General features: G+C 43.3%; 1 protein-coding gene across 1 annotated transcript; it reads left to right on the top strand.

Moving 5' to 3' along the window:
* Window positions 1–317: 317 nt before the first annotated feature.
* NLRP8 (NLR family pyrin domain containing 8) lies at window positions 318–18,903 on the top strand. Its single transcript, XM_059905388.1, has 9 exons — window positions 318–699; window positions 1,943–2,017; window positions 3,175–4,774; window positions 5,842–6,012; window positions 8,529–8,696; window positions 11,282–11,437; window positions 13,041–13,211; window positions 14,908–15,078; window positions 18,729–18,903. The coding sequence occupies exons 1-9, from the start codon at window positions 318–320 to the stop codon at window positions 18,901–18,903; spliced, it is 3,069 nt and encodes a 1,022-aa protein (XP_059761371.1).
* Window positions 18,904–19,596: the final 693 nt, after the last annotated feature.

Here is a 19,596-nt window from a genome sequence, read left to right as displayed (position 1 = left end):
TGCAATTTTCCCAAAGTCGCCTTCCTAATAAGTGGCATAGAGAATTAAAAATTACAAAATGGTTTTGAGTCTAAACACTGAGCCCCAATACTGGAGGGGCTCCCAGGTTTTTCCGCAGGCCAGAGAATCTTTGAGGAAGGGAGGGAAGACGATAGCCAGCACATGGTATGCTCCATCCAATATGGATTACATAAATCTGTCCCCTGGGGCGGCGTTTTCACGTTCTTGTAACTTCATGTCTCCCCAGGTCCCGTCTCTTCTCTCCTCCAACTGGTCCTCCTTGTCGCTGGCACCGAGGCTCTCGGCCTTGAGTAACGATGAGCGATGTGAACTGGAGTTCTGACTCTTCCTCCTGCCCCTCCTCCTCTCCTTCCCCCCCTTCCTTCTCCTCTCACTCCCCTTCTTCCTTCTCATCCTCCTCCTCCTCCACCTTCCCTTTCAAAGACGGAGTCATGCTGTACATGGTCTATTTAAGCAAGGAGAATCTACAGAGGTTCAAGCAGCTTTTAGTGGAAGAGAGCCCCAGACCTGGCTCTCTCCAGATCAGCTGGGACCAGCTGAAGACAGCCCGGTGGGGGGAGGTGGTTCACCTCCTAATCGAGTATTTCCCTGGACGCCTAGCTTGGGAGGTGACTCACGACATCTTCGCCAAGATGAACCAGGCAGAACTGTGTCTTCGGGTACAGATGGAGCTGAATGGTGAGTAAGAATCTGGTATACAAGATGGGGTTGGGCTTGGGTGCTACAGAACTAAACGCTTCACTAGCCACCTCTATATATATACACACTATATTTACACTTTATTTCCTTATACATCTAAATATATACATACAAAGATATATACACATATATGCACATACATACATGTATATTAAAGCATTTATTTTTTATTTTTTTCGACTATGGTTTTATTTTTTAATTTGGAAATTGGCTCCCTTTTTCATTGACATATAGTTGATTTACAGTGTTGTGTTAGTTTCAGGTGTACAGCACAGTGATCCGTATATATATATATATATACGAATATATATATATATTCTTTTTCAGATTCTTTCCATTATAGCTTATTACAAAATACTGAGTAGAGTTCCCTGTGCTATACAGTAGGATATTGTTGTTTATTTTATTATTTTTTTAATTTTTATTGGAGTATAGTTGATTTACAGTGTTGTGTTATTTTCAGTTTCAGGTGTTATTACAGCAAAGTGAATCAGTTATGCATATACATATATCCATTCTTTTTTAGATTCTTTACCCATATAGGCCATTACAGAGTACTGAGTAGAGTTCCCTGTGCTATACAGTAGGTCCTTATTAGTTATCTATTTTATATATAGTAGTGTGTATATGTCAATCCCTATCTCCCAATTTATCCCTCCCCATACCTTTCCCCTTTGGTAACCATAAGTTTGTTTTCTGTGTGTGGGGGTCTATTCCTGTTTTGTAAATAAGTTCGTTTGTATCATTTTTTTAGATTCCACATGTCTCTAATTCCATCCATGTTGCTGCAGATGGCATTATTTCATTCTTTCTCATGGCTGAGTACTATTCCATTGTATGTATGTACCACATCTTTTTTCCCCATTCATCTGTCGATGGACATTTAGGTTGCTTCCTAAATGCACATACATGTATATTAAAGTGTTTCTGTGTTTTACATATATGTGTGTGTGTGAGTGCAGTGTTTGGCTGGGCTGTACATGTATATGTTATTAAACACCTTCCTAAGGACCTTCTGACATACCATCATTTTCTCACTTCCTAACATCGCGATGGGAGGTCTAGGTACTCTTCTTCTCCCTGAACTAAGGTGGTGAGAGAATGAGACTCGTGAGTGACGTGGCCGCCGCTATCCTAAAAGGTCCTGTTACCTCCGTGTTGCTCTCACTGTTCTGTCCACGTTTTCATTCCAGTGAGGGGCTCCTTTGTTTGTCTGTTCCAGACATTTTACCTAACTTGGAACCAGAGGCCTTGAACCCAAGAGAAACACAAATGAACTTGGAGGAAGATGAGTCTGGTATGTGCTGGCCCTGTGCAGCTTCTGGTGGGAAACAGGCTATGGGTGGGGATGAGAAGCCCCGTCCCCAAGGCGAGGCAGACTGTAAATGAGCATGTCTAGTGTCCCTTCTGTGAAGCAGAACTTCAGAAAAAAGAGCAGCTGGGCACTCACCTGAGCAGGAAGTCCAGCCACCAACCCAGCTGGATGCAGGGGCTCAGGCTACCTCCTCGAGACATCACTTCTCTCCCTCCTTCCACTGGATTCAGTCTTGAGTGGTCCCTCCTCTGCACACCAGCCGTTTCTGCCACCAGCTGCCCTTAGCAACACCAGCAGGAAAAAAGAGTGCTTATTTCTCGTTTTTCCAACACAAGTCCTGGAGCTCACTCCCTTGAATGAACTGAGACCACGAGCTCCTCGATGAATGACGCGGTGAAATGCTCTGGTGGGTGGGCGCTGGCTCATGTGCTTATGAGGCAGCTTGATGGTAGGTCCAGCCACCGTCCGAAGTGACGGCCGGAGAGTGGGAAGGGGGCGGTTCTCCAAAAAATTTAGGGTGCTGTTGCCAGGCTAGGAATGGTCAGTAGGTAGGCAAACACAGCAGCTATCTTAATCCATCCCTCCTTCCCCGTCTCCATTATCCTGGACCATCAGAGTAGGATTCTAGGGACCTCCCTGGGGGTCCAGTGATTAGGACTCAGCGCTTTCACTGCCGAGGGCCCAGGTTCCATCCCTGGTCGGGGAAACTGAGATCCCACAAGCCGTGTGACGCAGCCAAAATAAAATTTTAAAAATATATTTTTTAATTTAAAAAATACAAATAACATAGATAAAGCTACCCCAGCCATCTTCTGAGAGTTAAGAAATAGGAAGTAGGGACCAAAAGAACTGCGGTGCCAATAGAAGCTATGGGGTCACTGAACCAATTTCCAGAGCTTTATAACCGCCCCCCACTTCTTATGTAACGAGCAGTTCTTGCTTTGTCTAAGCCACTTCAAGTTGTCTGTTCTGTCCCTTGCAGCTTCTTAATTGACGCACTGCTCTCCGGAAACGTGCGCGATTGATGCACTGTGTCCTGGAGCTGGATGTAGACATCAAGGCTCGTTTCCTGATTGTTCGGTTAGTTCTCACAAACAACTGACGTTGTACCCCGTATCTCTCCCATCTCATTCATCCAGATAAATTACGGGAGTACAGACTACACTTGATGAATGAATATTCGACCCTATGGAACAGGACCGCTTGGCCTGGGAACCACATGGACTTCTTTTACCAAGACCTACACAGAGAAGAGACATTCTTACCCTGTCTACTTCTTCCCAGAAAACCTCAAGGAAGACAGCCCAAAACTGTGGTTCTTCAGGGGGTCGCCGGGGTTGGAAAAACAAGCCTGGCCAAAAAAGTGATGTTAGAATGGGCAGAAAACAAGTTCTACGCCCACAAGCTCTGGAACGCTTTCTACTTCCATTGCCAGGAGATGGGCCAGTTGGACGAGCAGAGCTTCGCTGAGCTCATTGCACGCAAGTTGTCCGGGTCTCGGGCTCTGGCGTCCAAGATCATATCCAAAGCAGACCAGCTTCTGCTCCTCTTTGATGGCTTCGAGGAACTAACCTCAACCCTCATAGATAGACCAGAGGACCTGAGTGAAGACTGGAGCCAGAAGGTGCCCTGGTCTGTCCTCCTGACCAGTTTGCTGAGCAAAAGAATGCTTCCCGGGGCCACGCTAATCATCTTCCTGAGGTTCACCTCTTGGAAGAACTTGAATCCCTTTCTGAAATGCCCGTCTCTGATAACCCTTACAGGGTTTAGTGTGCCTGAGAGATCCAGGTATTTCAGGACGTACTTCAGAAACAAGAGCGAAGCTGATGAAGCCTTGAGTTTTGTCATGGGAAACACGATTCTCTTCTCCATGTGCCAGGTGCCTGTCATCTGCTGGATGGTATGTTCTTGTCTGAAACAGCAGATGGAGAGAGGAGCAAATCTCCTGCACACATTTCCAAACGCCACAGCTGTATTCGTGTACTTTCTTTCCAGCTTGTTTCCAACCAGGGTTAGAAATCTTTTCAATAAGACTCACCAAGAACAATTGAAAGGTCTGTGCTCCTTGGCCGCAGAGGGCATGTGGGAAAGGAGATGGGTGTTTAATAAGAGAGATCTCAGCCTGGCCAGACTGGATGAAACGGACATCGAGACTTTTCTCAGCGTGAATATTTTTCGAAGGGTGGTGGGCAACAAAGACCTTTACGCCTTTGCCCACTTGACCTTTCAGGAATTTTTTGCCGCCTTGTTGTATGTTCTCTGCTTCCCACGAAGACTCAGAAATTTCCATGTGTTGGACCGGTTCCACGTCCTACGCCTGATAGCACATCCCGGAAGAAAGAGAAACCATCTCGCCCAGATGGCGCTTTTTTTATTTGGCCTTTTAAATGACACATGCGCTCTAGCCGTGGAGCAGGTGTTCAGATGCAAGGTGTCCTTGGGCAACAAGAAGAAATTGCTGAAGGTCGCAGCCCAGCGCCATGAATGTGACCCACCAACCCCGCACCACGGAGTCCCACAGCTATTCAACTGTCTGCATGAAATCCGGGAGGAGGTATTTGTGAGTCAGATCCTAAACAACTGTCGTAAAGCTACTTTGGTCATCAGCAGAAGCAAAGACGTGCAAGTGTCTGCCTTTTGCCTTAAGTTCTGTGGACATTTGCAGGAGTTAGAGCTGACTGTCACCCTGATCATCACCAAAGCGAGCAGCCTCTACCCGGATCCCCTTCCTGCCTCTGGGTAAGTGCACCCATCTCTCCCTTGATAGATTCACGGTCCTGTCAGGGACCTTGCCTACCATCTCCTGGGCATCTAGGGCGACCACCTCCGTCTTGAGGGGATCCCTTGCACATGGGACTTTCAGTCTTAAAAATAGAACACGACGTAAAATAGAGAGCTAGTGGGACGCAGCCGCATAGCACAGAGAGATCAGCTCGGTGCTTTGTGACCACCTGGAGGGATGGGATAGGGAGAATGGGAGGGAGACGTAAGAGGGAGGAGATATGGGGATATATGTATATGAATAGCTGATTCACTTTGTTATACAGCAGCAACTAACACACCATTGTAAAGCAATTATACTCCAATAAAGATGTTAAAAACAAACAAACAAACAGAAGGTGTTCCTGGGGTGCCGATTTCCATGCTAAAACTGGGAGAATCCTGGAAACCAACAAGAGGAGTGGTTCACCTACCTGGCCTCTATGCTTCACACCCTCCTTCCCATGTATGTGGGGACTCCGTTTCATCTATCACCCCAATTCTGTACATCATAAGCCTTTTAGTCTCTAAGGAAGTGCTGTCCAACGAGACTTTCTATGATGGGGAAGAATGAAGGGGAAATTAGAGGTTCTCCCAGAGCCAAAAGACACTATGTGCTGGTCTTGCTCCGGATTTTGGATTCTGCGCTCACTGTGCCCCTCCCCCAGTCCCCCAAAAAGCACAAATAATTTTCCCTTATTCTGTTCCTATATAGAGTTTTTTCTTTTTAGTAACAATTTCATATGCACAGAGTAAGACTATGGATTATATTTTGCATCCTAATCTCTGCCCCCATATAAATTCTAAGTGATTAAAAGGCAACTCTCTTTCTCCCTAAGTCACAGGAAAATAGAAGTGAGGCCACGAGTCTTCCTGGGATGAAATGACAAATCCTGTAACAGTTTTGCTGGGCATCTTCTTAAATGAGGGCATCTTATGACAGTCATAAAGGGGTCTGTGGTCATAAGAAAGCCCTGGGCTTGCTAGTAGGTTTTCTCAAGCTTAATCTCTAACGATGAGCCCTTTTCCCTTTTTCTCCCACACAGACCAGAGGGCAGTGATAGGTGTTATCTCTGGTGGCAAGACTTCTGCTCTGTGTTTAGGACACACGAGAGTTTGGAAGTCCTGGCTGTGACAAACAGTACTATGGATCCTGATTCAGTGAAGGTCCTTTCTACGGCACTGAAACATCCACACTGTAAACTCCAAAAACTGATGTGAGTATAAAACACATCCTAGTTGGAAGGAATTCCATGGAAACAGACTGTTTCCCTCTCTGCTCACGCTAGGCGTGCTGAAGGCATCCGCGTCCATAGGTTTTTTTTCCTAGTCTGACTGAGATATAATTGACATATAACACTGTAGGTTTAAGTTTTACAGCATAATGACTTGACATGCATATATTGCAAAACGATGACCACAGTAAGTTTAGTTAACAACCATCACTTCATACAGTTACCAGAATGTTCTTTCCCAGTGATTGAATGGTCTACTCTCTTAGCATCTTTCAAATCTACCACACAGCAGTGTTAACTACAGTCACCCCAGCACTTATTTGTCTTACAATTGGAAGTTTGTACCTTCTGACCACCTTCACTCAATTCCCCCACCCCCCACCCCTGACAACCATAAATCTGATCTCTTTGTCTATGAGTTTCGTTATTTTTTAGATTCCACATGTAAGTGAGGTTGTTTTTCTAAAGAAGACATACAGATGGCCAACAGGCTCATGAAAAGAGGCTCAACGTCACTAAACATTAGAGGAATGCAGATGAAAACCACAATGACATATCCCCTCACACCTGTCATCAGAAACACAAGAGATAACAAGTGTTGGTGAGGATGTAGAGAAAAGAGAACCCCAGTGCACTGTTGGTGAAAACGTGAATTGGCGGCCACTGTGGAAAACAGCATGGAGGTTCCTCAAAAAACTAAAACTCCTAGTTGTTTTTACTGCTCGAATCGTCATGTGCTAAGCAGGTACTTAGTATGGTTTACCACTGCATTCCTTTGAGGTAAGTACTGTTATCCTGATTTTTTTAAAAGGGAGAACCAGAGAGGTTAAGTGACTTGTCTGAGATCACACAGCTGGTAAGCTTTGGGGAACGCTCTCCATCTCAGGTGGTCTGAGGCTCGCCTCCTCCATCACCACACCCCACTTCTGTGATGCACCACGCTTAGCAGGCCCCTGCGTGTCACAGGTCAAGATTTCCATGAAAGAGGGAAGAAGGTGAGCCAGATCCAACTGCAGTTTGGCAAGCTCTACGAAATGAAAAATGCATGTGCACCTTGACCCCAAGGTCCACTTTTTTAAATCCACCCAAGGTAAATACATATGCACATACTCGGAAGAATGGTTGAGAACATCACTGCAACATTATCTTCAATAGCAAAAAATGTACAGACATTTATGTAGCACTCACCCTCTGCTGGGCTCTCTTAGGTCCAGCACTGTGTTTCAGTGCTCTTAAAACTCACAACCATCCTAAAGAAGTAGGTATTTCATGAGGAAGCTAGGGCACGAGGTTACACAGCTGGTACCTAATTGGAATACAGATTTAAACTCCAGAATCAGTGGCTCCAGAATCAGTTCTCTTAGCTATTACCTTATACACCCTCTCCCTATGGTTTTTAAAACCCAGAAACTCAATACTTCATCAAAATTCCTTGAAATGGCCCACTTGACCAGTATCTGACCTATTTTCTCTCCTGTTATTATAATGATTATCATTAACTCCCATTTTTTTTAAAAGATTTTTTTTGATATGGACCAATTTTTTAAAAGTTTTTATTGAATTTGTTACACTATTGCTTCTGTTTTATGTTTTGCTTTTCTGGCCGCAAGGCATGTGGGAATCTTAGCTCCCAGACCAGAGATCAAACCCACACCCCCTGCATTGGAAGGCGAAGTTTTAACCCCTGGACTACCCGGGAAATCCCTAGCTCCCATTTTTTGAGTGCCTCCCTTTCTACATCAAGCCCTATGCAGAACCTCTTACAGGCATCACTTGTGTTCATTCTCGCGACCGTCCTAAGTGGAAAATGTCATGAGCTCTCTCGAGGACGTGAAATGAAGCTTGGGGAGATTAAGTGATTCATGTAAGGTCGTCCAACTAGGAGGCTGAGCTGAGAAGAGAATCCAGTTTGGAGCCCTGGGCTGCACAGAAAGGGGCCTCACGCATTTATGGACTGATTGAACGAAGAAGAACTAATTAGCAAATGGGGAGATGTTGGTCAAAATGTACTACAAACTTCCAGTTAAACATTGAATACTTTCCGGGGATCTAATGCACAGCATGGTGACTATAGTTCACAATACTGTATCGTATACTTGAAAGTTGCTAAGAGAATAGACCTTCAATGTTCTCACCCCAAAATAGAAATGGTAAGTATGTGACCAGATGGAGGCGGTTAGCTGATGCTCAGGTGGTAATCATTTTGCAATATGTAAGTGCATCAAATCAACAAGTGCTGTACACTTTAAACTGATACGTTGTTATCTGTATCATCTCAACAAAGCTGGAGGGGAAAAAAAACTAATTAGCCACCTTGATTGTGGTGATGGTTTCATGGGTGTATGAACACGTCCAAACTCATGAAATTGGGTGCATTAGATATATGATAGATGCACTTTTTTTGGTGTGTCGATTATACCTCAATAAAACTTTTCAAGAAAAAAGAGCTGATGGGCTGATGCGAGCCTATGATAACCGGACACTGCTTACCTCTGCAGCTTTAGGCATGTGAGCCCCCTCGTGTTGAATGAAGACTTAATCAGAGTTTTGGTGGAAAACCAGTACCTGAGATACTTGGAAATACAAGACACGGAAGTGAGATGCCAGGTCATGGAGTTTCTGTGCAACGCCTTGAAACACCCCCAGTGTTTTCTACAGTGTCTGAGGTGAGACGGGGAGGGATGGAGACAGAACCCTGGCACCCAGGCGGTCCATGCAGAGGTGGGGGTTACATGCTCAGCCTGCCTGACATCTTATTGTAATCAGTTGTCAGTTTCACTCAGCTTTTTTCTTTGATCAAAGTATAGTTGATTTACAATATTGTGTTAGTTTCAGGTGTACAGCAAAGTGATTCAGTTATACATATATATATTTTTTATAAATTTATTTACTTATTTTTGGCTGAGTTGGGTCTTTGTTGCAGTGCACGGGCTTCTCATTGTGGTGGCTTCTCTTGTTGCAGAGCACGGGCTCTAGCCGTGCAGGCTTCAGTAGTTGTGGCTCGCAGGCTCAGTAGTTGTGGCTCGTGGGCTCTAGAGCGCAGGCTCAGTAGTTGTGACGCACGGGCTTAGTTGCTCCGCGGCATGTGGGATCTTCCCGGACCAGGGCTCTAACCCGTGTCCCCTGCATTGGCAGGCGGGATTCTTAAGCGCTGTGCCACCAGGGAAGCCCTACATATATATATTTTTAACATCTTTATTGGAGTATAATTGCTTTACATTGTTGTGTTATACATCTATTTTTGCAGATGCTCTTCCATTATAGGTTATTGTGAGATATTGAATATAGTTCCCTGTGCTATACAGTAAACCCTTATTGTTTATATATTTTATATATAATGGTATATATCTGTTAATCCCAAACTCCTAATTTATCCCTCTCCCCACCCTTTTCCCCTTTGGTAACCATAAGTTTATTTTCTATGTCTGTGAGTTTGTTTCTCTTTTATAAATAAATTTATTTACATTATGTTTTAGATTCCAATATAAGTGATATCAAAATATTTGTCGTTAACTCACTTCACTCGGTATGATAATCTCTGGGTCCATCCATGTTGCCGCGAATGGCAATATTTCATTCTTTTTTATGGCTGTTCACTCAGATTTTTTTTAAGGTGACAATTTCATATATGTATGCACTGTGAAATGATTGCTACAATCAGGCTAATTAACCCATCTGCCATCTCACAAAGCCACCATCTGAACACTTGAGATCAACTCTCTTAGCAAACGTCAAGTACACACTACAGTCTTGTTAACCACCGTCACCATGATGTACATTAGATCTCCAGATCTTATTCATCTTCTAACTGGAAGTTTGTGCCCTTTGACCATCATTTCCCCCACCCCAGCCTCTGCAACCACCATTTTACCCTCTGGTTCTAAGTTTCACTCAGCTTGAAAACTACAATTTGATGTCCCAGGTGTGTCTGAGATAGAGAAACCATAGCCCTAAGGGTGAGCTTGGGCCAGCCCACCCTGGCTTGCAAGAGCTGATTGTTAAACATTCAGTAATTTGGTGAGGGTTGTTAAACAGCATTATTAAAAAACTAACTCACATAAACTTAGTATCAAATAAATTATATTAAAAAACAAAGGTAACACTTAAAACTCATTACTTCCTAATTTTTCTTACTATAATATTATCGGTGTCAGTGTTCAGCAAACCTTTTCTGTGAAGGGCCAGGTAAGGAATGTTTTCAACTTTGCAAGACGTATAGTCTCTGTCACGACTATTCAACTCTGCTATAACATCTGAATTAAATAGTGGTGACAGAGTGCTAAAATATCCATTGCCAATATGCAAATGAATAGGCATGGTTGTGTTCCAATAAAACTTTATTATGATTAATAATTATGTATTCATAGAGTTCATCAATAACTTTAATGATTTATTAAGTATCAATTGTATTATTAATAACTGTAATAATTATATAATTTACTAATGATTTTATTTATGTATGAACACTGCAATTTGAATTTCATTTAATTTTCATGTGCCACAAAATATTCTTTAACTATTTAAAAAAATGTTAGGGATTTCCCTGGTGGCGCAGTGGTTAAGAATCCGCCTGCCCATGCATGGGACATGGGTTCAAGCCCTGGTCCGGGAAGATCCCACGTGTCACGGAGCAACTAAGCCCGTGCACCACAACTACTGAGCCCACGTGCCACAACTACTGAGCCCGTGCACCCTAGAACCTGTGCTCCGCAACAAGAGAAGCCACCGCAATGAGAAGCCCGCACACTGCAACAAAGAGTAGCCCCCTCTCGCTGCAGCTAGAGAAAGCCCGTGTGTAGAAACAAAGACCCAACACAGCCAAAAATAAATTTAAAAAAAAATTTTAGATCACTCAGTTCACAGGCTGTACAGGACCAAGTGGTAATGCAAATTTGGTCCAAGGGCCATAGTTTGACTGAATCTCATTCTTTATCCTGAAAATGGTTTGGCAAATAAATGTAAAAAGAAGTTATATTTCAAGGGCAGAATCAAGTCCCTGGTTTGGAATTAGAGCCCGACAGTTCACCCATGCCAATTTGCCATGGCCCTGAGTGTGTATTATTTTCTATTGATTATTTGCAATTCAGACGCTGAATTTGATGCAGGTTTACTCAGGGAAGGTGGAAATCACCCCTCCAGTCACTCTTGGGTGAAGAACAAGGATGTGAGACAGTAGGTGAGGTCTAGGTGGTTATGTGGGTACCATTTTCCCCAGGAGCTAAGGTTCAGCGTTTTCGCGTGGCTTCTGCAGGTTGGAAGATTGCCCTTTCAGCCCGAGAAATTGGGCTGATCTTGCCAGGAATCTCAAGAACAACGTTCACCTGAAGACTCTAATGCTGAAACGCAGCTCCCTGGGGAGGTTTGGGCCATGTCACCACCTGCCAGTGGCCCAACTGGAGAAGCTGTCGTGAGTCTTTTTTGTGGTTGTCATGCCGTTGCCCAGTTGTTTGGTAGATTGAGTGTTTCTAGGAGAAAAACAGAAGTGGGGGAATGTGTGTATAATGGAGCAAAATTAAGTCGTGATTGTTAATGACATAGATGGGGCAATGAAGGCTTGAGCTGAGAGAGAGAGAGAGACAGAGAGACAGAGAGAGAGACGGAACTACATAAAAGTACATATTTGCATCTAATATCCTAGAATATATAACTATAATGAGCCTGGTGTATCCATCATCCAGTTTTTGAAGTAGAACCTTAACAGTACTATTTTCCTTCCTCACTGATCATATCAACCCCCAATCCCATGACCCCCACCCCCCCACAGCCATCTTGAATTGGGTCGATCAGGCTCCTTATTTGTATTTACACTGATAATACTGTATATGGATCCTTAAACAGAGCACCGTTTTGCAGTGCTTTGAATTTCACATAAGTGGCCTCATTGAGCATGTGTGCGTTTTCCAATCAACCGACATTTTAGTCTTCCTCAGTGTTTTGTTGTTTCTATAGGCTGTTCCTCTTTGGTGCTGAAGGATAACATTTGTATGAATGTGCAACAATTTAGGTGTCCATCTTACTTGCCACCTATAGTTGAGCTATTAACACACACACACACACACACCCTGACACACCGACACACGCTAGTAGAATTGCCACGTCATGGAGAGCATTCATCTTCAGTCCTACCACGCTTGTTTCCAGACTGTTGATACCAACTTGCAGTCCCACCAGTGGTGTGTATGCAAGTTCCCCCAACTCCAAATTCTCATCTGACTCTTGTTACTGTTACTGCTTTTGCCAATCTGTTGAGCAGAAAATAACATGTTATTGTTTATTTATGACTCAAGTACCACTTTATTATTTTTTGAATTGAAGTATAATTGACTTACAATATTATATGAGTTTCAGGTGTACGACACAGTGATCTGATATTTTTCTTTTTTTTTTTTTAATATGTCTATGCCACTCTCTCACCCTGTCACATCTTACCCCTCCCCCTCCCCATATCCTCAAGTCCATTCTCTAGTATATTTTTTGATATTTTTCTACGTTACAAAATGATCTTCATGATAAGTCTAGATAGTTATCATCTGTCACCATACAAAGTTATTACAACATTAGATACTTTCTTGTTTACGTTTGCACTTCCCTCACCACACATGAAAACGTTTTCAGGACCTTCCTATACATCTTAGTTTCTCTAATACGAGTGCCCGCGTCTGTCTTCAGTGCATGTTTCTATTTTTCTTTACCTTGTGAGATGGTGTCTCTTCCCAGGTCACCTCCATATATGTTATTTACTGTTTGGTCATTGCTGGTCCCTTTCTCTTCCCTCTTCATCCCTCTCTGTAACTGTTTTCCTGATCCCCAATTGCTTCTCACATCAAAGTTGCTATCCCCTCCTCCTTAAATCTGGGAAGCCCTAAGAGCTTTTAACAGAAGTAGGATGAGGCGTTTGCATGTAGAAGGAAAGCCCTGATTGAAATCTTCATCTCTCAGCATGAGACAAGGAAAATCCTGTCACAGGCATGAATTAAATTGCATCCCGTCTGTGTGTGTCCCTCCCACAGGTTGGAGAACTGTGACCTCACGTCACTTTCCTGCAAAAGTCTTATCTCTTCTCTCACGAGTAACAAGAATCTGACCCATCTGAGCTTGGCAAAAAATGCCTTGAAGGATGACGGGGCGAAACAGCTTTGGAATGCCTTGCAATGCTCTCAGTATCCTCTGCAGAGGCTGGTGTAAGTCCCCAAATGTCCTCTTTTTGGAACTCTCTGGAGTAGAATAGGGCGATGGAGAGCGATTGTGATATATGTGTCCATTTATGCAACATACTTATTAAGTGCCTACTGCATATTAGGCATTGTGCTGATACTGGAAGAAAGCATAATAAAGAGGAAGGTGGTTATGATTTCAGTTTCAGAGGCAAATTATCTAGCAGCAGAGTTCTCAAACTGTGTGCCGAGGTACCCAGGGGTGAACTCACAGAGGCGCTGCAGGATATTTTAAATGTAAGAGATACTGACATCTGTTCATCGCCGCAAGAACTCTTAGCTTGAGGTAGTTCTGTTCTAACATCAGGTTGTGCTACATTCCTTTCAATGATGTCATATCTTTGCAAAGCTCCATCTTTAGCAATTGCGATCACGAGAGCGAGTGCATCGCAAAAAAGTTCTTTAACAGATTTTATTTTATTTTTTGGCCATGCCGTGCAGCTTGTGGGATCTTAGTTCCCTGACCAGGGATTGAACCCGGGCCCTCGGCAGTGAAAGCGTGGAGTCCTAACCAGTGGACCACCAGCGAATTCCAGAGGGCAAAATTTAATGAAGTACAGGGGTGATGTGAAAAAAGTGAGACGCTAAGGAGGGCATAAATGGAGAAAGTTTGGGAACCTCTGATCCAATGTATTCCTCTAACTCCTAGAGTTTGGGAGTGAGTGTTACACCTCTGAGATCAGAATAATGTAATGTGACCTGGCTTTCTGCTTGAAGTGAGTCATGTAACAACCTCGGTGATATGGACCAGGATACATACTAAGTGATATCCTGTTTGGTATTTATCTCACTCTATCCTGAATTCTTTAGATGACTTCCCCTGGGTATCAGGGCACGTTGGCTGTCACTGACAGAAATTAAACTCAGACTGTCTTAAACCCTAAAGAAATTTGCTGGCTCCTAAAACCAGAAATGCTGAACTGACACACAATATCCCCTGAACCCATTGAAGCTTTCAGGATCCCAAAAAGAAGCAGGAAATGGTGCAGCTGCTTTGGAAAACAGATGGGTATCTCCTCAAAAGGTTAAACAGAGACGTAACATGAGTTAGCAATTCTACTCCTTGGTATACATGCAAGAGAAATAAAAACAAAATCTGCACAAAAAATTGTACACGGATTTCCGTAGCAGCATTATTTGTAGTAACAAAAAAGTGGGAAACAATCCAAGTGTCCAAAAGCTGATGAATGGATAAAGTGTGGTCTATCCATATGATGGAATATTATTCAACCATAAAAAGCAACAAACTATATATTAATACATGCTGCTACGTGGATGAATCTTGAAAATATTACGCTAAATGAAAGAAGCCAATCACAAAAGACCACATATAGTATGATTCCATTTATATTAAATGTCCAGAATAGGCAAATTGAGAGGAAGAGAAAGCAGATTAGTGGTTGCTAGAGCTGGGGTGGGTGGGGGAAGAAATTGGGAATGACTGCTAAAACGTACACTGTTTTCCTTTTTGGGGTGATGAAAATGTTCTAGAATCGTGGTAAATGTTGTGCAACTCTGTAAATATACTGAAAACCAATGGTGTGTACACTTCCAATGGGTGAAATATATGGCACGTAAATTATATCTTGATAAAGCTGTTATACCAAAAAAAAAAAAGGCAGGAAAGAAAGCTAAGGGTGTTTTGGTTGGTGTTTCTCTGCAGGCTGAGAAATTGTGCCTTGACCTCTGAGTGCTGTCGGGATATGGCTTCTGCTCTTGATAAAAATAAAACCCTGAGAAGTCTGGACCTTGGTTTTAATAGCCTGAAGGACGACGGGGTTATCCTGCTCTGTCAGGCCCTGATGAACCCTGACTCTGGCCTACGGATTCTTGAGTAAGTTGTCCCCGTTTCCTTCTTTGAGACCAAGTGTCTGTAAAATTCTCTTGGGGTAGAATGTGGGAATCTGTTTTGCACTTCTGGGGGTGTTCCCTCCATTTGGTTGGAGGACTTGGAAACTTCAGAGCAGTGGTTCTCAACGTACAGTCCTCAGACTAGGAACCTTTTCATCAGGGAAGTTGTTAGGCAAATTCTTGCATCATTTGTCTCTCTGTGTCTGGTTTATGTCACTGAGCATAATGCCCTCAAAGTCCACCCATGTTGTCACAAACAGAATTTCATTCTTTTTATTGGCTGAGTAGTATTCCATTGTGTGTATATACCACATCTTCTTTATCCATTCATCTGTCGATGTGAATTGAGGTTGCTTCCATGTCTTGGCTATTGTGAATAGTGCTGCTATGAACCTGAGGGTGCAGGTATCCCTCCCATATCCTGGTTTCGATTCCTTTGGGTCCATACCCAGAACTGGGGTTGCTGGATCTTGTGGTGCCCTGAGGGTGGGGACCCCCCCAGTCTGTGCTTCACAATCACCTCCCATGATTCCCGTGAATGCTAGAGTTTAAGGACCATTGTTAAATTCTTCCATTCAATGAAAGATAAAGAAAAATTTGTTAATTTTAGACTAATACCTTAGATGGCGAGTCTTCCAAAATCAATGTTTATGCTTAGGGAATCTTTTTTTTGTATATATTTTTTTCCTTCTCCTAAAGGTCTCTATGGTAACATGCATACTAGCCAAGTGATTTGAAAGAATTCATCCTATTTTTAATTGTTTTAGTGGTTACCCTAAATATTTAGAAAAGATTTATAGACATCTCTGATGACAAAGGTTGAAACTTTTTTTTGAGTTATTTTTTAAATTTTTTATTGGCGTATAGTTGATTAACAATGTTGTGTTAGTTTCAGATGTACAGCAAAGTGATTCAGTTATACATATACAACTTTTTTTTGCCGCTTTCCTACCTGCATTTTCTGTTCACTATTGGTATGATCTGGGTTCTAAGTCTAGATCACTTTTTTCACTCAGAAATGTTAGCTTTTATTTTTTTATTGAAGTATAGTTGATTTATAATATTATATTAGTTTTAGGTGTACAGCATAGTGATTCTGTATTTTTATAGATTATACCCCCATTAAACATTATTATAAGATAATGGTTACAATTCCCTGTGCTGTACAATATATTCTTGTTGCTTATCTATTTTATACATAATAGTTTGTATCTCTTAATTCTATACACCGAATTTGTCCCTCCCCTCTTCCCTCTCCCCTTTGGTAACCACCAGTTTGTTTTCTATGTCTCTGAGACTGCTTCTGATCTCGGAGAGGCAGCAGTGAGAGGTGGCATGAAGCGAGATCTTAATTCCCAGCCCAGGAACTGAACCTGGGGAGCCTGGATGAAAACCAGGAATTCCAGCCACCACACCCGCTGGCTCTTGCCCCCAGTGAAAAATGCATTTCTCACGGAGGCAAAAAAGAAACGTGTAAAACAGGTACAATTATTAGAGACATAGCACAACAACAAGTGGGAGAGCACACAGAGAAACAGTTTGCTTAGTTAAGATAGAAGCAGGGCAGAGACGCACACCCGGAGAGGAAGGGTGTGGGCGTCCCCCCTAATGACCAGGAGCCCCATAAAGAGGCGGTTAAGTCATTCATATATGGCAGTTCTTCCGGGTCTTTGTTTACCTGTGGCCAATTATCTGATTTCTTTTTCCACACCTGACCTGCCCTAGGACCCTCCCCAACTTGCGTGCGCAACTTTTTTCCAAGATGGATTTCAGCCCAGAGGCCTATGGGACGGCCTTAGCATCACATGCTATGGGGTGGTGCCCCTCCTTTTTGACCCCCAAGGAGCCTTTCTGCATATATGCAACGTCTCCCTTGCTCCAAGGATGGGAAATACGTAACCTCTTGATCTTTTAACAGGGTTTGTCCCACTCTGTCCCTGCCATAAAAATGTCCAGTGTCTGGTTATTTACCCTATTTCTGTTACTGGTTTTTATATCGAGGTGCAGATCTCGAAATATAGACAGGAATCCGGTCATAAATATGTAGTCCTGGAGTCCGTTTGTCTCTTGCTTCAGGAAATGTAAACAGGGGGCTGGGAATGAATGTCTGGCCTGGAGCCCATCTTCTTCTCACCCAAGGAAGTGTAAACAGGAGGCCAGTTGTAAATGTCTAGCCTGGAGCCCATCTATCTCCTGCCTCACTTTTATTTTGCATATATACTCATTTGTGTTATTTTTAATATTGCACATATAAGTGATATCACATAAGTCTAGAGCATTTAAATCACATTATATTACATCCTTAATTTCTAAGATTAGTCCTGATAATGGATTTCGTTTTTGTTGATAATTAACTACTCGAAGGGAGTTCTGGAGGTCACAATTCTTTTACTCCAGAAAGTTAGTCTTGGGGTTTTTTTTTTTTTTAATTATTTATTTATTTATTTTTGGCTGTGTTGGGTCTTCATTGCTGCGTGCGGGCTTTCTCCAGTTGCGGCGAGCAGTGAGTACTCTTTGTTGCGGTGCGCGGGCTTCTCATTGCGGTGGCTTCTCTTGTTGAGGAGCACGGGCTCTAGGCGAGCGGGCTCAGTAGTTGTGGCTCTTGGGCTCTAGAGCACAGGCTCAGTAGTTGTGGCTCGTGGGCTTAGTTGCTCTGCGGCATGTGGGATCTTCCCGGACCAGGGCTCGAACCCGTGTCCCCTGCATTGGCAGGTGGATTCTTAACCTCTGTGCCACCAGGGAAGTCCTAGTCTTGGGTTTTAAATATTGATTCATCTCTTAGAGTGAGTGAAGTATATTTTCAAGTATGAAATAAATTTCTAGATGAGCACAAATGAAAAAAATATATATACATATATATATGTACATAAACTGATTCACTTTGCTGTACACCAGAAACTAACACAACATTGTAAATCAACTACAATTTTTTTAAAAACTACTACTATATTTATTTATGGTTGGTTGGTTTGTTGGTTGGTGGGATCTTCGTTGCTGCATGCAGTCTTTCTCTAGTTGTGGCGAGCAGGGGCTACTCTTTGTTGCAGTGCACGGGCTTCTCATTGCAGTGGCTTCTCTTGTTGCGGAGCACGGGCTCTAGTCACGCGGGCTTCAGTAGTTGTGGCACGTGGGCTCAGTAGTTGTGGCTCATGGGCTCTAGAGCACAGGCTCGGTAGTTGTGGCAGACGGGCTTAGTTGCTCCGCGGCATGTGGGATCTTCCCTGACCAGGGATCGAACCCCTGTCCCCTGCATTGGCAGGTGGATTCTTAACCACTGCACCACCCGGGAAGTCCTACTACTATATTTAAAATAATCAACAAGGACTTACTGTATAGCACAGAGAACTCTGCTTAATATTCTGTAATAACCTAAGTGGGAAAAGAATTTGAAAAAGAATAGATATATGTATATGTACAACCGAATCCCTTTGCTGTATGTCTGAAACTAACACAACATTGTTAATCAACTATACTCCAAAATAAAATAACATTTTTCAAAAGAAAAAGAAGCTACTTGGAATGAAATGACTCATTCTGGTCGGAGTGTGATTTCTAGGCTGTGAGCAGCTAGGCTGGCTGAGCTCTCAGATGAAGGATGTGGTGACTTCTCTGCTCCCTGTTTCTCTCCCATAGGCTGGAAAAGTGCCTGTTCACCTCCGTCTGCTGCCGGGCCATGGCTTCCGTGCTCCTCAACAACCAAACTCTGGGATACCTGGACTTGAGCAAGAACGACATCGGGTTTGGGGGTATCCTCCTCCTGCGTGAGGCCGTCAGGAAGAGGAAGTGGGGATCTGAGGTCTCTCTGTAAGTATCCGCTGGGTTCCCTGTGCAGGATGCGTAGCCCTAGGAAAGCTCCTCATCAGCAGTGATATTCTGGACCCCAAATGCTGTCGGCACATGTTGCTAACGACCTTTGTTCCTTTCCTGGGGATTTTTTTAAAAATAAATTTATTTATTTAATTTAATTTATTTATTTATTTTTGGCTGCATTGGGTTTTCGTTGCTGCACGCGGGCTTTCTCTAGTTGTGGCGAGCGGGAGCTACTCTTCGTTGCGGTGCGCGGGCTTCTCATTGCGGTGGCTTCTCTTGTTGTGGAGCATGGGCTCTAGGCGCGTGGGCTTCGGTAGTTGTGGCTTGCGGGCTCTAGAGTGCAGGCTCAGTAGTTGTGGCGCACAGGCTTAGTTGCTCCACGGCATGTGGGATCTTCCCAGACCAGGGCTCGAACCCGTGTCCCCTGAATTGGCAGGCGGATTCTTAACCACTGCTCCACCAGGGAGGTCCTCCTGGGGATTTATAGTTTCCTTCATGTGGCTGACAGACCACAACTCCTGCGTGTGAAATCAAACCTGGATTCTACTGTCTGCTCTTTTTTTTTTTGCATTTTAAAAATATTTATTTATTTGTTTGTTTGTTTTTTTACAGTAGGTCCTTGTTGGTTATCTATTTTAAGTATAGTGTGTACATATCAATCCCAAACTCCCAATCTACCCCTCCCCCCCAC

This window comes from Balaenoptera ricei, chromosome 19 (genome assembly GCF_028023285.1).
Source record: "Balaenoptera ricei isolate mBalRic1 chromosome 19, mBalRic1.hap2, whole genome shotgun sequence".
Taxonomy (NCBI): domain Eukaryota; kingdom Metazoa; phylum Chordata; class Mammalia; order Artiodactyla; family Balaenopteridae; genus Balaenoptera; species Balaenoptera ricei.
The sequence above is the reverse complement of the archived record's forward strand: the minus strand, read 5'-3'. Positions and strand labels throughout refer to the sequence as shown.